Source organism: Anastrepha obliqua, chromosome 2, assembly GCF_027943255.1.
Source record: "Anastrepha obliqua isolate idAnaObli1 chromosome 2, idAnaObli1_1.0, whole genome shotgun sequence".
In the NCBI taxonomy this organism is placed as follows: Eukaryota; Metazoa; Arthropoda; class Insecta; order Diptera; family Tephritidae; genus Anastrepha; species Anastrepha obliqua.
In genome coordinates, this window is record NC_072893.1 from 131,382,983 (window position 1) to 131,403,715 (window position 20,733).

At 37.1% G+C, this 20,733-nt stretch overlaps 1 protein-coding gene across 3 annotated transcripts in view; it reads right to left on the minus strand.

The window, feature by feature from the left end:
• Positions 1-382: 382 nt before the first annotated feature.
• The window catches only part of LOC129239615 (cytospin-A), a 36,024-nt gene continuing 15,673 nt past the window's right edge, over positions 383-20,733 (minus strand). For all 3 annotated transcript variants that reach the window (XM_054875258.1, XM_054875257.1, XM_054875256.1), the window contains exons 2-12: positions 10,156-11,278; positions 9,930-10,070; positions 7,209-7,385; positions 5,555-6,487; positions 5,338-5,481; positions 5,060-5,228; positions 4,837-4,985; positions 3,840-3,971; positions 3,584-3,776; positions 1,469-1,743; positions 383-827 (exon numbers count right to left, since the gene is read on the minus strand). In XM_054875258.1, coding sequence (XP_054731233.1) covers positions 738-827; positions 1,469-1,743; positions 3,584-3,776; positions 3,840-3,971; positions 4,837-4,985; positions 5,060-5,228; positions 5,338-5,481; positions 5,555-6,487; positions 7,209-7,385; positions 9,930-10,070; positions 10,156-10,920 — 3,168 coding nt within the window. In that variant the 5' untranslated portion in view covers positions 10,921-11,278 and the 3' untranslated portion in view covers positions 383-737. The remainder of the gene's footprint in view (positions 828-1,468; positions 1,744-3,583; positions 3,777-3,839; positions 3,972-4,836; positions 4,986-5,059; positions 5,229-5,337; positions 5,482-5,554; positions 6,488-7,208; positions 7,386-9,929; positions 10,071-10,155; positions 11,279-20,733) is intronic.

Here is a 20,733-nt window from a genome sequence, read left to right on the forward strand (position 1 = left end):
TGACTTCATAGAAATTGGGGTGGTGGAATGTTTTAGTGTTTTTAGTTTGTTTAATTATTATTAACAAAATGAAGAAAAGGCGAAGAGAAGCAATAGTTAATTTAATTGGGCAATTTGGGAGATCCGTAAACTACGTCTACTGAGTACAAATTATGGCAGCAAAATTTCATATTACATATTTTGGGAGAGAAATGTTGTATGAGCAATCTCGCTATTTAATTGTGGATTGGGAGTTTAGCTCGAAAAAGTAAAACGCAAATTCCGTGGCGCCTGCCAATATCTATTGTAAGCAACAGGTATACAAAAAAGCTCTGCAACATTACTGCCAGAAACAAGGAATTAGTTAAAGTGCTGCATGCATCTGCACCCAGTTAAATGAGTATTTCGATTTTTTATCAATCTTTTATTCAATAAATAAAATATGTGTAAATTAATTACAATAATAATAAAAATGAAAATAAAACACTATGGAACAAGAGTGTGATAATAATGGATACATATATATGTGTTACGCCATTGCCACTAAATAACGTATTTGTGTGTAAGTCTACAGTATACTGCGATTAAGTCTTAATATTTTCCATCTTCGTTAATTCCTGGACTGACTGGTCGAGTACGCACGCCCGGGCACTAGAAACGCAACCCACATCGCATCCAAAGCACAAGTGTCAACTCGCTAATCTGACCGTGGTTTACGTATGTGTGCGGGTGCGAGATTGCCATGTATAGGAATGCGCCTACGTCTCGAAATGTTTATAGATTGCCGTAACGTAGGACATCACCTGCGTCCAATCGGGCCTTTCAATTTGACACATGTCATTGATATTCTATTGAAAAAAAGATGTGATATTAATCAAATGCGCAACCAATATAGACGTATATTATAAATATAAATAACTACATTTTACACATGTCTATGTATGTAAGCAAATGTATGTGCATACAGTGTCGCACAAAACTTCAGCACATAGTTCACTTTGTACCCGTTGTCTTCAAAATAGCTTCCAACCTTTTTATCTCCCATGAATATGGGGCGATTATGTATTTAAATTAATCATTTAACAAGCTGAACCTCGTTTTCATTACTAAAAAGGCCTTTGTGTACAAAAAAAACATAGCGTATTGAGTGAATATACCACGGCAAAAATATAGCATGCGCTCCTCACTCACTATACTCAAAGGGGGAGAGCTTGCAATAATTTTAAACCACATTGCATGTTGAACTGGCATGGAAAAGCATTCCTGAGAACGTTTTAAATACTTTGTACAATAAGTTTGGCAAGTGTAAAGCCGTCATTAAAGACAATGGCCGCCAAATATTAGCAAGACCTGTACTGTGCTTTACTTTTGTCTAATCTCTTTATTCTTTGAAAATAAAACTGAAAATATTAATTTGATAACGGTACTTGTACTGTCTTTTTGTCCGACATGTATGTACATGTTTGTTTGCATATAATGGCTTGCTTACCAGCGTCGTTTGTATGCCTACAGACTCGGCTGCTGCAAATGCCAACGAGAAGTTACGTCGTTTATTCGTTGGATTCAGCGTATCGTAGGGTATGCGATCTGGCAGATAGGAGTGTAGTATCGCACAAAGCGCCAAACCGTCATTCCAGGACGAACTGAAATTCGTTATATCAATATTACGATAGCCCACAGTTTTGTTTTGACACCACTTTAGCAGCGCATTACGTTTCGAACCGCCATTTTTGGCCAACATATTTAGAGGATCTTTCCGTTCGCCTGCACAAAGAAAAACAAAACAGAAATATTAACAAGTGAAATGAGAGAAATGTTTAATAAGTAAAAAGTTTCATACATTAAATATGTATATATATAATTGCACGTACACCCTTTTTGGGTGTTTGGCCGAGTTCCTCTTCCTATTTGTGGCGTGCGTTTTCATGTTGTTCCACAAATGGAGGGACATACAGTTTCAAGCCGACTCCGAACGGCAGATACTTTTTATGAGGAGCTCTTCCAACTGGCGGACAGAACATGAATGCGTCTACAAAAGACTACTCCGCTTCTACAAGGAGACAGAAATGTTCTTTCACAGCGCTTCCAAGATGTGTAAAGTACACATTTCTTTATGTTATTATCTAATAATCTAAAATTATTTAGTGAAGGTGAAATTCTGTTCAAAACTAAACAGAAATTTCAAAACAATATGATTTGGCATATCTCTAATGATAAGGATGCGTTGTAAAGGGTGATTTTTTAAGATCTATAGGAAAGTTTTTCAAAAAAACACACGTAAAATTCAAAAAAATGCATGCAATTTTTATTTAAATCGATAGTACAGTCAATATAATTTAATGTTTGAAGATTATTTCATGCAAATGTTGACCGCGACTGCGCTTCAAATGGTCCATCCGCTTAGTCCAATTTTGGCATACTCTTTCCAATGTTTCGCCCGGTATCTCGCATATAAATGCTTTAATGTTGTCTTCCAATGCGTCAATTGAAGCAGGCTTGTCTGAATAGACACGAGCTTTAACATAGTCCCAAAAAAATAATCTAAAGGCGTTATATCGCACGATCTGGGTGGCCAATTGACAGGTCCCGAACGTGAAATAAAATGTTCACCGAACTCACCTCTCAAGTTCATTGTTACGCGTGCTGTGTGGCATGTGGCACCGTCTTGCTGAAACCACATGCCATGCAAGTCAAGCTCTTGCATTTTGTTCAAAAAAAGGGGTTCGATATCATTTCACGGTAGCGCTCACCATTAACAGTTACGTTACGATTCGCAGCATCTTTGAAGAAGTACGGTCCAATGATGCCTCTAGCCCATAAACCGCACCAAACTGTGACTTTTCTGGATACATTGGTAGCTCTTGCAATTCTTCTGGCTGATCTTCACTCCAAAATCGATAATTCTGCTTATTTACGTACCCATTGATCCAAAAATGAGCTTCGTCGCTGAACACAATTATTCGATAAAAAAGTGGATCTTCGGCCAACTTTCCAAGAGCCCATTCACCAAAAATTCTGCGTTGCGGTAGGTCGTTCGGCTTCAATTCTTGCACCAGCTGTATTTTGAAAGGATTCACACCTAAATCCTTTCGCAAAATTTTCCACGTTGTTGAGTAACAGAGGCCCAATTGCTGCGAACGGCGACGAATCGATAATTGATGGTCATCATTAACACTGGCCGATACAGCTGTGATATTTCTTCAGTTCGCACCCTACGTAAATTTAGTCACAATAGCTCGAATAGCCGCTTCAGTGGGTCGATTAAACTGGCCATAAAATAGAAGAAGCGCGTGATAAACTTTCTTAACAGAACACGCATTTTTATAATAAATGATTATAATGATTTGCAAGAGTTGTTCGTTTGTAAGACGATTCATGGTTAAATTATACACCAAACTGAAGATGTTTGACAGTGAAACAAAACACGAAACGTGCGTCAGTTGTTTAAACCAACTGTTTAAAAAGGTAATAGCTAAAAAATCACCCGTTATATACTCAAACTATATAAATAGTATAGTTAGAAGGGTCAAGAACTAACCGAATTCCACCAACGAAATAAATAAACCATATCATTTTCTTGTGCCATTTACATACGCGTACTTACCACATATCAGCGACTTGCCGGTTACATTGTTTAATGCACTAAAGTGGTGTAGATTAGGAACCAAAGCAGACTGTGTTGTAGCTGCCGGTGTTTGTTGTTGCTGTTGTTGCTCGCGCAATGGTCCTTTGGAAGGAATAGAGCTGTTGGTAATGTTATTGCTGGTGTTATTTGTTGTTGTGCTCTGCAGACGCACCTAAGTATATTTTAATAGTTTGTAATTTGAATCATAAAAATTTTAATTCTATTGTTGACCTACATTTTCACTCCAGTCGTTATTTGTTACATTATTGCTGACTGTCGTTGGCGCCAGATAGTTTGTTATATCAGGTGCACTACTGTTTAAGCTGGATGTGGAACTGTAATGTGACTCAGTCTCCTCGACTTTGGGCTAAATAAAGAATTTAGAATAATAAAAATGGGTTATTATATAAATATAATATTAAAAAAATGTTTATCGCTGTTGTAGTAATGCCATGAAGCACAGGGTAAAATTCTTCGGAGAATGCCGCTGTACTGCAATTACTTTGCCCAACATAAACAAATCCGTGTCGTTTCAGCAATCTAGCGCCAGCTGTCGTTGCATGTTCCTATTGTTACATCACCGGTCGCACATGTCGCCACAAATGTGGTTGAATTAAAGTGAATTAGTTTCATTCGTCGTGTTCGATATTGCAAGTTGGCGTACGTTAAATTTATTGACTTAGTCCTGCCATAAGTTCTGTTACAAGTTAAATCCGTTATAGATATGAAATCTTAATACTTTTTTTTAATGAAGTCAGTTTTATTTAACCAATTAAAAATTAAAAAAAAAACACATTTTAAATTTTCATGCGGAATGGTCGCTACAAGCCTTTCGAGGAAGATCCGACGACTTCCAGAGAGTACTGCTGAACTACTTCACCACGCCTTCTAAGACATCCTCCTGGAGGAAATAATGCCTTTTTTTTCTTTTCTACTGTTGGATACTTTTGCAATTTTATTCAAATACTTTTTGTTTGCTTAAAAAAAGTAAAGTTTTGAAAAATTGGCGGCTCCATTCTCGCTTTTTGTACATAAAACTGACATGATAAAACTTGATACATTCTTCCCTGCCTCATTTAAGTCCGATATAAATATTATTGGGACCGAATAAAAACCACGCCCCCTTTTATATGTTCACACTAAATTCCCGATCCGCCTCAACTAGATACCGAACAGTTTTTTTAAGCAGGTTCTCCACAATATTATAAATTTTCATGCCCTCCTCTACTCACCTTATTGTTTTCAATGCTCTCGATGAGTGTTTTCACTGACAATCGTGAATCCTGCCGATTCAGGCTACTGCCGACTTTGCTGCGCCGCGAAGCCATTTCCTGTTGAACCGTGGTCAACACCGATTGCTGTGTTTCATTCTGTTGCATTTCTGCATTGGCAGCATTCGGAAAAAAATGTGAAATAAGCTGTACGGATACAACAAATATATCATATGGTGCTTACGTTGTTTCGTCAGCTTCTCGATTTGCTGCTCCAGCAGACGTATCTTCTCCTTTTGTGTTTTATTGTCAAGCACGAGCTGTTCGCGCGCACTCAACGCTTCAGTCTTAAAATCATTGGCAACACGGACCGTCATAAGCAAATCCGATTGGAATTGTTGCCATTCATCCGCCTAAGAATCGGGTATAAGAGATTCAATTTCATAGTCAGATACAAACAGTGAAGTATATCCATTGAATTTCAACCTCTGCCGAGCGTAATAACCATACTCAAATACACACCTCCTGTTTACGTAGCTTCACTTCCTCTTCGAGCTGCTTTTCGGTCGCATTCAGTTTGCTCTCCACATCACCCAAATGCTTTTGAGTCTCGCTGAGTAAATTTTGTAGTTGTTGCTTGTCCTCCAGATGGCATTTGCACTGCACCTGAGAACAAAAGAAATAAACAAATATATAATAAAATATGTAAACATATTTTTTTCTACTTAGCGCTGCATACTTGCAATTCGCTCGTGCTCTCGACTAGCTGCTGATGCTCGCCACTCAATTTGTCCTTCTCCTCCTGCAACTGCTCAAGCCGATATTCTAAGTGCGAGACGGCACACTTTGCATTATTCTTAGCTACTTTACACTCCTCTGTCACGCCGGACAGTTGCTCTTTGAGTCGCCTAATCTCCGCTTGACCGCGCGAATACTGATCCTGCAGCTCAGCCACACGCTCCTCGAGTGTATCTTTTTCTTTGCGCGCCGCATCCAACAAATCTGAAAGATCCGTCTTTTCCCCACGCGCCAAATCTTGCTCCAGCTCTTCGATCTTGGAGCGTGCATTTTCTAACAGCGTAGTTAAACGACTTATTTCGATGCTGTGCTGTGAGATCTCCTCTTTGGCTTGCGTCAGCTGTGCTTCCATTTGTTTGCGTTCGGCATTCGCCGCATCGACAGTAGAGTCGAGTAGTGCATTGCGTTCCCGTGCGCGTGTACAATCCGCCATGGCAGTGTCCAATTGTTGACGTAACTCTTGCAATTCTGCATTGAGTTCCTCCTGTTTGACGAGTATCGTTTCGCGTTCCTCTTGCGATGTCTTGATCAAATCCAGTAGCTTGCGTTCACGCTCGGAGGAGCTAATTTCCGTGCGTAGTGTATTTATCTGGGTGCGTGAATCGTTCAGTTTTTCAGTTTGGCGGCAAAGTGTCTGGAATAGTACATCCTTCTCTTCGGCAAGGCGTTCGTTCTCCGCCTGCGCATCACCCAATTGCGCTTGCAAATCGGCTAACTCTTGGAGTGTGGCTTGAAGTTCTTCGTTTGTGGAGTAATGGGTCTCTTCCATTTGGATGATCTTATCCTGCAGACAGGCCACCGAAATTTCACTAGACGAAGAGTGTTTGTCCCAGTCGGGCGTAAGGCAGGGTGTACCCACATCGTTCTCGGTCGTCTACGGATATTAGAAAGAAAACGAAGATAGATAAGGTGTTAAAGACTTAATTTAAATTTTATTATTTCAAATCTAATTTTAACTAATTTGGTTTAACTTAATTCTTTGGAATTCTGTATTCTAACTGAAGTGATAGTACTTGGCCGCGGGTCGAAAAATAAACTACTGTTGTTGTTTCGGTAACGCATAACGGACTGTGAACGCGTTTTTCTTCTTGATGGAATAGATAATTTGCCAAATAGGAAACTACTTTGAAATGAAAAAGTATAGAAAAGTTTACGGTATTGTATATCTTTATTCCACCTCTACACCTTCCACCAAATGTATTTCAACATCTGTCAAATTTTTTTTCTGACTTTCTCCCTTTTCCTCATGTGGACACCTTGCTGTCTACACATTTCATTTTCAAATGGCATTAAGCAAATCGGATCACTGTATAATTGGTAAAATGAAAATGGGTTGTCAAACTACGAGATGACAGCTGATGTTAAGACAGTGATGGCAGAAAATTCGGCAAGACAGATATGTTTCAACAGCGAAATTCACGGTCTCCACCTGGCATTTCTTTTAACATAATCTTTGGAAGGTGTAGATGTGGGGTTATTTTTCCACTGATAAAGTTTTTTCTGTACATTCTAATATATTTTTGATATTCTAAAGATTTTTTAGAATAGTCTTTGTTTTCTTAATTTCTCTATTAAATTTTTTCCATATAACTTACGCTTGGCAATGCAATTGATGCTGGCGCCGAACTATGCAAACGCTGTGAATCTTGTATAATTTGATGTTTCTCCGCATCAGATAACGGTGAATTGACGACATCGCGCAAACGATTGCGCAACGATTCATTTTCGTACTTGAGAGTTGCCACTTCCAATTGACTTTTCTCCTGTTGGGTCTATGAGAAAAACAAATAAAGTAAATAGGCACACATACATACATACATACATACATATGCATATGAATAATAAATAAATAAATATGAAAATATAACGTTATTGTGCACCAGCCAAAGTGTCAGATTTAATGAAATTACTGACAGGCAATGTAGCTATAAATAAATAATAATCATGAGAAAACTCCTACAGGCGAGCACTCATCGTTCTGGTGCTTCTGGACTCGTGAAATATGCATTTGCCCCAAAAGCACCTCAAGGAGAAAATTACGCTTTTGACGCTTCAAAAATATCGCAAGAAAAGTGATTAGAAAAATAAAAAATTAAATTGCTTTCGGCGGGTAATAACTTCAATCATCGCCATTAGGAAAAATATCGATGTTCTTAATCAAAACTAAGTTATCAGAGGAGTCCTAATTTGTTGCACTGACAACTAAGGAGGTCTGGTTTATTATTATAAAAAAAAATGACGTTTATGTGACATATTTTTTTTTGGCGCTACTAGCTGTCAAAAATTGCGGTAATTTTGAAAGAAAATTTGTTACTCCGTGAATCTTCATATTTTTTATTTGAAAAGAGGTAAGAAACTGTTTTTTTATTATGTATTTATGTTTATTCCACAAGTTGTTTGCTATACCTTATAAGTTACTATCGTGTTTAGATGTGAGAAGACTTTTTACTCGGTGGGAAAAATATTCCCGCTGCCCGTGGCGTGTTTTGTACATGTGTTGAACTAGTTCCTTCTTTTCTCAGATTTTCATGAAAAATGCCGCGCTATTTGAATGAAAATGATATTGAGCAGATGTTGGACATGCCCGATGATGGTTCAGAAGACGGATTTGAATACAATACAACGGTTACTTCAAGCACCTGATGATTCAAGTGACCTTTTACAAAATTCTCCCACTCATTTGAGTTCTACACCTAACAGTTGTTCCGAGTCAGGTACATCTACAATAGCACTATGTTCACAATTAGATAACTCGCAGCCAGAAGAGCCTTTGATAGTACAGTCATCATCACCCTTAGAACAAGAATTGACTGATGAATCTGAATGTGAAGAGTCATGGGGGAAGGTTTTCTGGACATCCAGGCCAGATCCCGATGAATTTGATAAGGTGACAATAAAACCTCGGTATTTATTGAATAGGAGAGCACGTCCAGTAGCGCATTTCAAAAAGTTTTTTTGTGATGAAGTCTGCGATTTGATTGTTACTCAGACAAACTTGTATGCGGAGCAGCAAAATATAAAAAATTGGCAGCCTGTTGACACACAGGAAATTAGTGCTTTTTTAGGCATTCTCATTATAATGGGTTATCATATTCTTCCACATATCGATTTATATTGGTCATCGAATCCTGGATTTCGTGTGAATGAAATAGCTGAAGTTATGCCAGTAAAACGCTTCAAGAAAATTTTAGAGACTTTGCATTTGAACGATAATAGTCAACAACCAAGTAGAGAAGATGTAAATTTTGATAAATTGTATAAAATTCGTCCTCTTATATCTTTACTTAGTCAATCATTTCAAAGCAATGCCTTCAACTCCTCTTCCCAAAGTATCGATGAGAGCATGATACTATTCAAAGGAAGGTCCAGTTTGAAGCAGTACATGCCGCTAAAGCCTATAAAAAGGGGCTATAAAGTGTGGTGCTGTTGTGATAGTAGCACAGGGTACTTGTATAACTATGAAATTTATAGAGGTAAAACAGGACAAGGAACAGAAGAGGGTCTAGGGGCTAATGTCGTAAAGAAATTGTCAAGTAAATTAGCACAAGAAGATTTCAAGTCTCATGTTACATTCGATAACTTTTTTTGCGAATTTTTTTCTCATGCAGAACTTGTATGAAAAAAATATTTATGCCACTGGAACAGTAAGAAGAAATAGAGCAATTTTACCTAACATAATAAAAAATAACACAAAAAGAAACGTAGGTGACCATATGCCAGCAGAGTTGGAGACTTACCGACGCTGTAAATTGTGCAGCACAAAGGTCAAAGATAGGCGTAGCAAAATAAAATGCAGCAAGTGTAATGCCCCTCTTTGCATCACGCCTTGTTTTGCACAATTTCATAGAAAATAATGTCTCAAATTCAGCTTGCATGTGGCTCTGTTGACGGGCAGTGGGAATATTTTCACCACCTATTTTTCCAAAACTTCCGAAATAATTAGTGTTTTTCTTTTAAGTTTATTTTTGTTAATTATATAAATAAAAACATGCCAAAAATATAAGCGAAAGTTATTTTATTACTCTGAATCCTTCTGCCTTATAAAGGGTTAAAGAAATTCTATTGAATACATTAAGCTTACGAACTTCAAGTTAAAGCCATGTGTATTTCATCCTTTAGGGTAACTGCTGTAAGTTTATTAATTTCGTTGTTGGCTGTTACTCTATCGCACTCTAAAAACTCCACTCTCCGCCAAATGCAAATAGACTGAAGAGGAAATCAACAATAGATCCAAAAAAAAAATATTAACATCCCTAATGCCAGAGCAAACACACAACTTTTTCTTAAGATTTACTAACTACCCTCCTGCCGCTCACCTGCATCTTATGCAACTCTGTCTTCAATTTGGCTACTTCAGTCTGGTAAGGCAGTAATTCGGCGATGCGCGCTTCCAGTAATGATTTCTCACGACCCAAACGTTCTAGCTGCGCTTGCAAATCCTGCATTTTGGTGTTAGCCTATACATTGAAGACCATCGGAGGAAAAAAAAATTAATATTCACAGCAAAGAAATACAAATCATTCAATAAATACTCGCGCTTACCTCTAACAATTGTTGTTGCTGTTGTTGTTGTTGTTGCAATAGTTGCTCGTTATTGATGAATTGCTGATAGTTGGCCGCATTCAACTTGTATAGATCGATGCCCGCTTCAGCTTGCGAGGTGGCAACACCACGTTGTGCCGGTAGCTGCGCCTGCGCGGACGGTGCGTTAATCAAATCGCTGGCTGTGTAATTATTATTTGTTGCTGCTGCGGCTGCTGCTACTGCCGCTGCCGCTGTATTAACCGTGGAATTGTGACTTCCCGGCGCGGCGACTATTGTTGTCATTACATTACCAACTGGTGCGGCAGCAACCACTACTTCGGCGCGTGTTGGTGGCGGTGGCGGCTGAGCGCTAGTAACGTTGTTGGCGGGCAATTGCTTCGGCTGCTTTTGGCCCTTCTTGGTGGTGCCGGCGACCTTTGGTTTCTTGTGCGGCAAAGTATTGGCACTGTTGGTGGCGTTGTTCGCGTTGGCGCTGCGCACTGACTCGGGTGTGTGACTGCGTGTATGCGCTGCTATCGGTGCTGTAATATTCAATTCACCGTCGCCCACATCGACGCCCCGCTCTGTGGTCGGATCGATTGGCGGATAGAAGGTGGATGTGGATGCGGAGGCAGCTGCTTGTTGTTGTGTTGGCTCCTGGCTGTTCCCGACTGTATTCAACGAGGTGGTGGACTGCGATTTATGACGACTGCTAGATGAGGAGTGCTTGGACGAACCCGAGGGTCCTTGCCCTCTGCGGAACAATGATTTCAATTTGATCATTGTGTTTGTGTATGTAAGATATTACTTATAAGGGAGTGTAAGTGGTGGTTCTACGGGCGGGAGATGCGGGGATTTTGGATGTAGCACAAGTGGATTTCGCGTTGGTGCGGTATGTGGGCACGTACGTGACTTTTCAGCACAAGTTCTTGTAGAACGCAAGAACTAATTTTTTAGCAGAGTTTGTTCTTGTTGTTTGCAATTTTCCTAATTAAACACTTATTTCAAATAAATTTACTGTCTTTTTTAATTATCTTTTCGTGTCTTTTACTAATTTCATTTCCATTGTTTATTTACTGTAAAAATTGCTGTACAAATCTATTTATTTCGTGTTTTGCATTCGTTCATTGTCGTTTGGTGTCTGAATCGAAAAGATGTGTATGTAAAACAGCGGGGTGTTGAGCAGATCATTAAGAAAAAGTGAAGACTTTGTTGTTGTTGAGAAAACATATCAAAAAATCACAATTAAAAATCGGTTATATAGTAGTTACATACATATGTATGTATGTATATGTTAGCAAGCTGCAATCGTGGCAGAATTGACCTCTATTTTGCTTTCAAATGACTAAAACGAGAAAGACCGAACACCTTGGTCACAGATAAGCCTTCGATCGGATGAGATAGTCTTTGAAGGCTAGAACTTAAATTCTCCTCACACTAACTTTTTAGTATTTTTCTGCCATAGAAAATGGTGCATCGAAAGCAATCTGTCGTTCAAAGGGCCCCAGCTGTTTCTAAATGGGTTCTCGTTACGGGTCTTAGAAGGAATGCCGATACTACTACAGTCATGGGAAAAGGACGAAGGTTAAGCTCCTGAAAATCCCACTAAAGACTGGATGTTAATTTAAAGCATTAGGTCCCGAAATTGAGATAGCAGTAGTTCTTAAAAAACTTTTGTTCAACCTTAGCAGCAATTTGGTACTGCCTAAGCCTGGGTCGGCAAGGGGCATGACGGTAGTTCGCTGGAGGTTCTATGATAATACTTAAGCGACCAATAGCAGCCTTGGGCACCGCTGGCTGAACTGCGACTGCTATTGCTAGTGGGTCAACCTTTTCGCAGACCTCCACGTCCGATCAGCTTATATGCATTCCCACGACAGTCGGTTCTACCTAATCGGAACGACTCGGATTTATATATATACAGATAAATGACGGTCACGTCAGCAGCATCGTCTGTATGTATATGGGGAATGTTTATGCTACTACAACAACAACAACCAGCTTATTTGTGCTCCACTATTATCAGGTTTTGAAATAATTGGAGCAATTGGGATTAAACCAACACTAAAGAAAACGGGATTCAATATTTTAGTATTTAGTCAGTGAAAGCGAAGTTGACGAACCACTCCTCCGATCCCACGACAGTCGGTTCTACGTTACCTAAACGATCCGGAATGGTGTGGTACAATGGAAAGGAATTAACTGGACTGGTAATCACAAACTATTATTTTTTTTAAGTGAATCTCGCTATTCGTTCGCCAGCCATCTCCGCTCCCATACACGCCTACTCGCTCGCCGAAACCAATGCGGCTGGAACGAATGTTCAACTAAAATTTGCTACTGCATGCAACATTGCATCGACCAATGCGACAGTGGGAAAAATATGTAAAAAAGTAGTGTGTGAGTAGAAGCAGAGTAATAATGTGAAAATATAAAACAACCGCCAGCCCAAGAGGACAAACCGGCGATTGTTCGTTGCCTTAATTGTTGCAGCGCAGACGCTGGTTGGCACGCAAAACTGTATTAAAGTGGCATTGAATGCCAGGAAAAGTAAAATACAATTTGCTTAAAGTGTAGTTTTGCAACAACAAAATTAAAAAAACCGAGAACTGTGCAGACAACCACTTTTCAACCAAGGAAATCCGCTGCAGCTTGTGGCTACTACGGATTGTGAATAAACATACAATTGCATGTAGAGGGTGTCTCAAAAGAGGTGTATTTAAATATTTCTCTCTATTCCCCATGTGCACAACCTACAGCTTTCTTCTATGATGTTTAAGTAGTAAAAACGCATAAAAATTTTGAAAATTTATTTACAAACCAATTGTGAAATTTTAGAGAAAATGGTTATACTTGTTACGACATTCAATCGAATTTCATATACGTCTCAGCCGGTAATTGTTAACTAAATTAATACACCTGTATTTCAAAATTTTTAAAAAAGAGCTAAAGAGCGTCTAGTCCAATAAAGCTAATATATTGTTTTTGCAGTCGAAACTATTGGCAACGATTCAAGTGTTTCTAACTAATTCAAGGTGCATCTAACTTTTGAGTTTATTAATAACGCGGTTTGGGCCTTGAGCTAAAGATTTACAAAGTTCGACTAACACAAATATTAAGTCTGTCAGTTGATGGACAGTGTCGCACGTTTGTTGAATGGAAGAATTAAGATATCGAGCCGATTGAAGCGGCGTCACGAAGAAGAATAAAATTAAAAGAAAAAAAAAAATAACACAAATTAAAAAAAAATTAAAAAAAAAAAAAAAAAATAAAAAATATGTAATACTAATATAAATAAAAAGAAAATGAAATTCCTTTGCAATTGTTTTAACGAAGTGCCCTATTTAAACACCCTGTATCCTTGAAAAAGTTCCATGCATATACACCATACATATGAACGTAGTTCAGCATGTGCTGTGTGAATAAAATGCATTTAGTGAATTAATTGGATTGTGAATCAGTTCCTATAACGTCAAGCTATTGTGTCTGCTCTCAATGGGTTAATCAAGACGCAACAGTAATTTAATTGTTTACGAGTAAACGGCACAAGTAAAAAGCTTCACAACAATTAGGCATTCATAATTTCTTCTAAGCGGAGATAAGGAGAAAATGTTATGTAGATTTTCAGGCAAAGAACATAACCCGATTCTAGCTTTTCTCATAGAGGCTCAAATTTACGATAAATTTCTGCATAATTCGAAATATCGGCTTAAAAAAATTGTTGCTCATAGCTACCCTGCAGGGATCACAATTTCGTTTTGTAACATGATTTTTAAACTAAACGAAAACCGAGAAGTTGTATTCACACTTTGCGATATATCTCACCGAATTTTCAGAAACTAAGTTTTAGTTTGTTTATAAATAAGTATCTAAAAAATTATAAGAATGTTTTGTTTTTAATTTCGAAATATCGATTTACTTTTGAAATTTCGAGAATCGTTCATAAAATTTCTTTCTCATTACATTTTGTGACAGCCTTCCTTTCCTTTTTTTTTAAATATGTAAATAATGAAAAATTATAAAAAAAAATGTATCGCTGATTTTTATTTCCCCTCCACGATCACCAAATTCTGTAAAGTTGAACCTTATTTCTTTATAAACAGGCATCTAAATAAAATGGCATAATAAAGGGTTTTCCAGAGATGATTAACGATTTTTTGTGGTCGGCATTGGGTGGTATTGATCTGGACAACGTTTATTTTCAACAAGACGGCGCTACGTGCTACACAAGCAAAGAAACCATTGATCTTTTACGGGAAAAGTTTCCGGAACGTGTTATCTCCCGAAAAGGTGATCACAATTGGCCACCGAGTTCTTGTGATTTAACACCTTGTGACTTTTTTCTTTGGTGCCACGTGAAAGAGAAGGTCTACACCAACAGTCCAGGGTCGATTCAAGGCCTCAAAGATGGAATTCGTGAGGCTATCGAGGACATAGGGCAGCCACTTTGCAATTCGGTTATGGAAATTTTCATGAAAAGGATATTGTCCTGTCAGCGTGGTCGTGGTGGTCATTTGCCTGATGTTATTTTCCTCTATTAACGGCATACCTTCCTCTTTACAATGAAATAAACACCCGATCATTTATATTAAAAAATAGCATTTTTCTTTGAATATCAAAAACCTTATACTCGTACTTATTTAGGTAATCCTACTAGGCATCTAAAAAAATTTTCGAATTTTGAAATATCGAAATTATTTCTCCTTTAGTAAATTACTAAAAAAGAATTCTAATTTCAAAAATCGTTTTTCTACTAATTTTAAGCCCATCTTTTGACTTTAATTTACATTAACCACTAATAACATTTTATTTGTGCTTCTCAATTTTTTTCCTTTTTTTTAATTATTGTAATTTTAGTTTCAATAAAAATTCTGTGCAAATTTAGTTACTATAGAAATTCATCATCAAATTGAGCCTCCGCCAAAACAGCAATACCCCAAACATTTTCATAATTTTTTGTTGCAACACATAATAAATACTCAAGATACAGCTGCAAAACAATTGCGATTATGCCTGTATGCATATTTCATATTTCATATGCATACAGGAAAACAATAGTAATATTCGTAAAAGATACAAAAAAAACTGCTGCTCAAAGCTTTACAAGGAAGACGGTGCGGTGATTGGAATATTTAATAAAAACTTGCTGACAAACAGAAGCTGGCGACCAAGCGTTTATGTCAAGTAGATACTCTGGCATTGCTGCTGATTCAGAAGCGCAAAAAAATGAAGAAACAACAACAAATAAAGTCGACAGTCTTATTGTTTAAAAAGTGACGAATAGCGCGAAAGAAAATAGCTTCATTCAAAAACGAAGGAAAAGGGTCTTATAAATGATAAGAGGATTTAAATAATTTGTGGCAGATAACAAGGAAAGATAAACAAAAACTGCACGCTCTTGATAAAAATTTAATATGAAAAAGTCTAATAGGGCTTCTTTTCAAAAAGTATCCGGAATTACTCTGTGATTGACGAAAAATGTTATTCGAGATTCCCTGCACGAACACCGGGGAATTAGCAGCCCATATTGGTCCCTCGCTCGGTTCGGAACGGAGTGGAACCATGAACAAATTATACCAGATCACGTAAAAGACCGTGTGTTTGTTATCAAATTTAGGAGAAAAGTATGTGACGTCACTATCTTGATGTTTCTCGTTTGTGCACACTTTTTTCTTTCTTTGCATTTTGCTGTTGGATTATTTGCTATTTAGAAAGGATTTTTGTACCGAGCTTGATTAATTCATAAAAATTAAAATGAAGTGCGCAGTGTGTTATTATAAAAAAATCGATAGCAATAAAAGATTGAGATGGCGCTTATACATAAAGTGAAGTATAATTCAGCGCAAATATTGATTTATTTTCTTATTCATTTGTAAATAATTTTGCATAGTAAATATGTATAAGCATTCATCAATACTTGCCATTTTTTTCACATTAGCTTAATCTTATAATTAGCATTTCTTGACAGCAAAAAACGCAACGTCAAAATAGTGACGTCACTGTCAGAAAATACATTTTTTTAATCTTTCTCTTACGTGAGCTTGTGTTGCTGATTCATGGAACGCAGCGACCTTTGGGGGATCATACGAGTTCCAGCCCGTGTAGTGATGATTTCTTTTTGCATAAAACCGTCACAAAAAAAATTTTAATCCAATGCGATTTATTAGCCGCTTAAAACTTGCACCAAAATTAAATGAGCTATAAAAATTGCGTACTCAACATCTTTTCGAAAAATTGAGATTAAAAAGTTAACGAACGTTTCGCATAATTTCTAAGTTTTGTTTGCGATTGCAACGATATTTGTTTGTGTATATTATTTTTAAAAACATTTATTTGTAAGTACAACGAACAGTACACAGTGACATGATCCAAAGGTAATTATACATCAGTTATGACTGCATTATTTTTATATTACTTTTTTTCATATTCACTTTGAGTAGGCGTAGAGAGAGCATTCTCGATTTATTAATCTAATTTGTTTTTGAAATTTTGGAAATTGAATAAAATTAAATAAAAAAAAAAAAAAAAACAGTGCGGTCACGTGTGTGCCAATCTGAAATAACTATCGTTCAAGTGTAATTTTTACGTGCCAAGGTGCCACCAATTTTTAATTCAAAAACTCTTTATAACTCCGGTTAAAAACTAATTTGCTTATTTGTGACAAACCACTATGGAAGAAGACCCCGAAAGGGGCAGAAGTAACTACTTCGCCATCTTAGGCGAAGAACCAAAAACTAAACGAAAAGCCTACAATGTCAGCAATAACTATGACTTTCCAGCGTTAAAATCTATCAAACCCGCAAGTACGCAACCAAACTTATCATGCCCAAAATTTTTATTAATAAAAAGCAAAACAGAGAAATCAATTAAAGCCTACAATATTTTCGCAGTCAACAAAGCACTAGAATCGATAACAACTGAAAAACCTTTAGAAATATCATTCACTAAAGAAGGAGACTTACTTATTCTGGTTAAAACTCAACAACAGGCGAATAAATTCCTTAAAGCAACACAATTATCAAATATTTGCAATATATCTGTCTCTCTTCACCCTACGCTCAATATCTCAAAAGGTGTAATATACTCCGGAGTATTAAAAGATTTAAGCGAAGATGAAATCGTAGAAGGTTTAAAACAGCAAGGTGTAGTAGAATGCAAAAAAATCAAAAAATACATAGAGGGAAAACTCACCAATACCCCTCTGCACATCGTTTCCTTCAGCACCTATAGCCCACCAAAAGAAGTGAACGTAGGATGGCTTAAAATAAAAGTCGAACCATATATCCCATCTCCTATGCAATGTAAAAACTGATTCATGATCGGTCACACAGCTAAACATTGTACCTCTGAAGCAAAATGCAATGTATGCTCATCTACCATTCACTACTCCACGCCTTGTTCAAAAGTATCGTGCATAAACTGCAAACATAATCATCGTTCAAACAACAAACAATGTCCCACGTATAGGAAAAGGCAAGATATATTAAAACATAAAATTTTAAATAAATGCTCTTTTAAGGAAGCTATTGAGTCAGTCAACAAATTCAACACAGACTACAGTAAAATGTACCTGAAGAGAGCGTTGAAGAAGCAATTCAAAAAAGAATTAAGGAACCTCAAACAACAAAAAAGGAATACAACAACTCAACAACTACAATCCGTTCCCAGAGCGTAAGCTGCAAATCAAATAACAAAGAAAGCACAAATCAATTATCAACCAACTCTGCACTAACATCAACCCAATTACACTTAGACCCAAATCTTTCACTACTTTATGAACAATACAAATTTATTAGTCAGTCCAATAATTTAACAAACACACCAATGACCACAAACATGCCACTCACTAACATAGACTCCACAAATTCCACAATAGAAGACTGTGAAATAATGCAACAAAACTAAAACAACTTCCTCTCACCTATAGATTTTATCGTTATACGTTAGAAGAGTAAGTACAATTTAAATTTCAATATGGTACTTAAAGTTCTCCAGTGGAACATAAATGGATACCACAACAATTATAATGAATTATGCTTACTATTAAAAGAAAATAACTATAAAATCGTAGCAATCCAAGAAACCCACATTAAGGAAAGCCCTTCCACAAGATTTATACCCAAAAATTTCTCTATGTATGGTAAGAATAATATTACAACAGAAGAAAACGCAAAACGAGGAATCGCTATTATTATTGCTGATAATATTGAATTTACTCCTTTTGAGCTACACACTCAGTTACTTGCAATCGCAATCAAGATAAAATCTAAAATCAATTTTACTCTACTAAACATATATTCACCACCAAACGAGCAAATTGCTGAGCATAATTTACACGAACTCACTTCACAAATAAATGGACCTATGCTAATTGTAGGTGATCTTATGGGGATCTCCAAGGTTTAACAATAAGGGCAAAAATGTCACCAAATTTATTGAAAATACTAACCTCATCATCTTAAACGACAAAAGTCCTACCCATTGGTCCACTCACCTTACACTCACACACATTGATATTTCCATGTGCACTCCACCACTAAACATTGCATCCAGCTGGAAAGTAAACGAGGAACTTTGTGGGAGTGACCATTTTCCTATCAGCATAACACTATTCAATTTGGCTTCAAACACGACATACCACACTCCCAAAAAATTTATATTAAAAAATGCAAACTGGGCCCAATACCAAATGCGCTTGACAAACGACCTAGAAAACTTGAAAATCGATTCAATGAATCCAAACAAAGCCGCTGCGATCCTTACCAAAAAAATTAAGCAAAGCGCATACAATACAATTCCTATGTCTACCCATAAGAAAAGAAAATATTCAACATATTGGTGGAATAATACCTTGCATGATCTTATAAAAAAAAGGAAGACCTCTGGAAACTAGTCAAACATCACCCTACCACTGAAAATGTCCTAAATTATAAAAAGGCGAATGCTAAATTCAAACGAGAAACGAAAATTTCTAAACGTGTGGCTTTCACAAATTTCACTAAGGATATAAACTGCAATACTCCATCAAAAGTCCTTTAGAACAAAGTGAACTTACTCTATGGGCACCGCCCATCTAACTTTATTCACTCTATTGACAAATTATCTACATCTAACTCCCTCGAAATAGGTGATTCGGTGGCAAAAGCATGGTCAAACTACTCAAAAGACACTAATTTTTCAGCTCAGTTCACAGGACAAAAAAATCGTTATAAAAACCCAATAAGCATGGTCTATCAACTAAGTAAAAAGGCGAAAGCTTTAGAAGAGCCCTTCACATTGCAAGAACTCGATGGATGCCTAGCTTCACAAAAAGGAAAAACACCTGGCCAAGATAATATCCCCTATGAGTTTATCAAACAACTTCCTTCAGTTGGCAAGCTCAAGTTATGTGAACTTTACAACCTCATTTACAATATACACACTATACCAAAACAATGGAAAATTGCCCTTGTTGTACCCATACCGAAACCAAACAAGCCAAAAAACCTGACAGAAGGGTATAGGCCTATTTCCCTTCTATCTTGCCTATCAAAAACCATAGAAAAAATGGTATCTCGGAGGCTTATGTGGTATCTTCACACAAATAAGTTGCTGTCAAGTAACCAAACCGCTTTTAAGTCCGGAACCAACACATTAAACGCATTACTTCGCTTAGACGAATACATAACCAATAGTATTTCCAGCAGAAACCACACGTCTCTTATATCCATAGACATGGAAAAGGCATTCGATAGAGTTGGTTTACACTCCATAATGGATCAACTTTTAGCTTGGAAGTTAGGCCCAAAAATAATAAATTACATTAAAAACTTTATGCTAAATCGAAAATTCCGGGTTAAAGCAAACCAAATTATAACAGATTGTTGGCCTCTGGAAAATGGTTTACCGCCTTTGACAAACTCACTCGAGTAATCAATGAGAACAAATATTTCAATCATGTCTTATATGCAGATGATTTATGTATATATGCCAAAGTACAAGACATAACGACGCTAATAAAAGATAGAATCAGTTATATATCCGGACGAACGGCAATCAAACTAACACAAAATGATGACCCTGCCTTAAAATCAATAGTAAAAAACAGGCTGAAACGAAAACGAAAATCACGTAAAAAACCAGCAATAGAAAGGCTAATAGAGATAGCGAAACACCTTGACATGCCGTTGGAAAACAATATCACCTCCAACATAAAGAATCCTCCATGGACACTACCGACGAACAGCATTCTACTACAGTTAACACAATATAAAAAAGAAATAACTCCGGTGTCCGTATTTCTGCAAAACTTTCAACGCATACGCAACAATTACCATAATTGGTCCACACTATATACTGACGGCTCGAAAAATGAAGATGTACTCGCCTTCAGCATTGTTAACGAAAATGCAACACTATCTTCCGCCTTATTACCATATTATGCATCCGTTTTCACAGCCGAAGCAACTGCCATCTATAACGACTGTAAAATAGCAGAAAAAAACGGAGGAAAATGGCTTATCTGCAGTGACTCACTATCAACTTTGACTTCAATAAAAAATATAAACAACAACGATATATTGATATCTCAAATCAGAGATACGCTAATTTCAAACC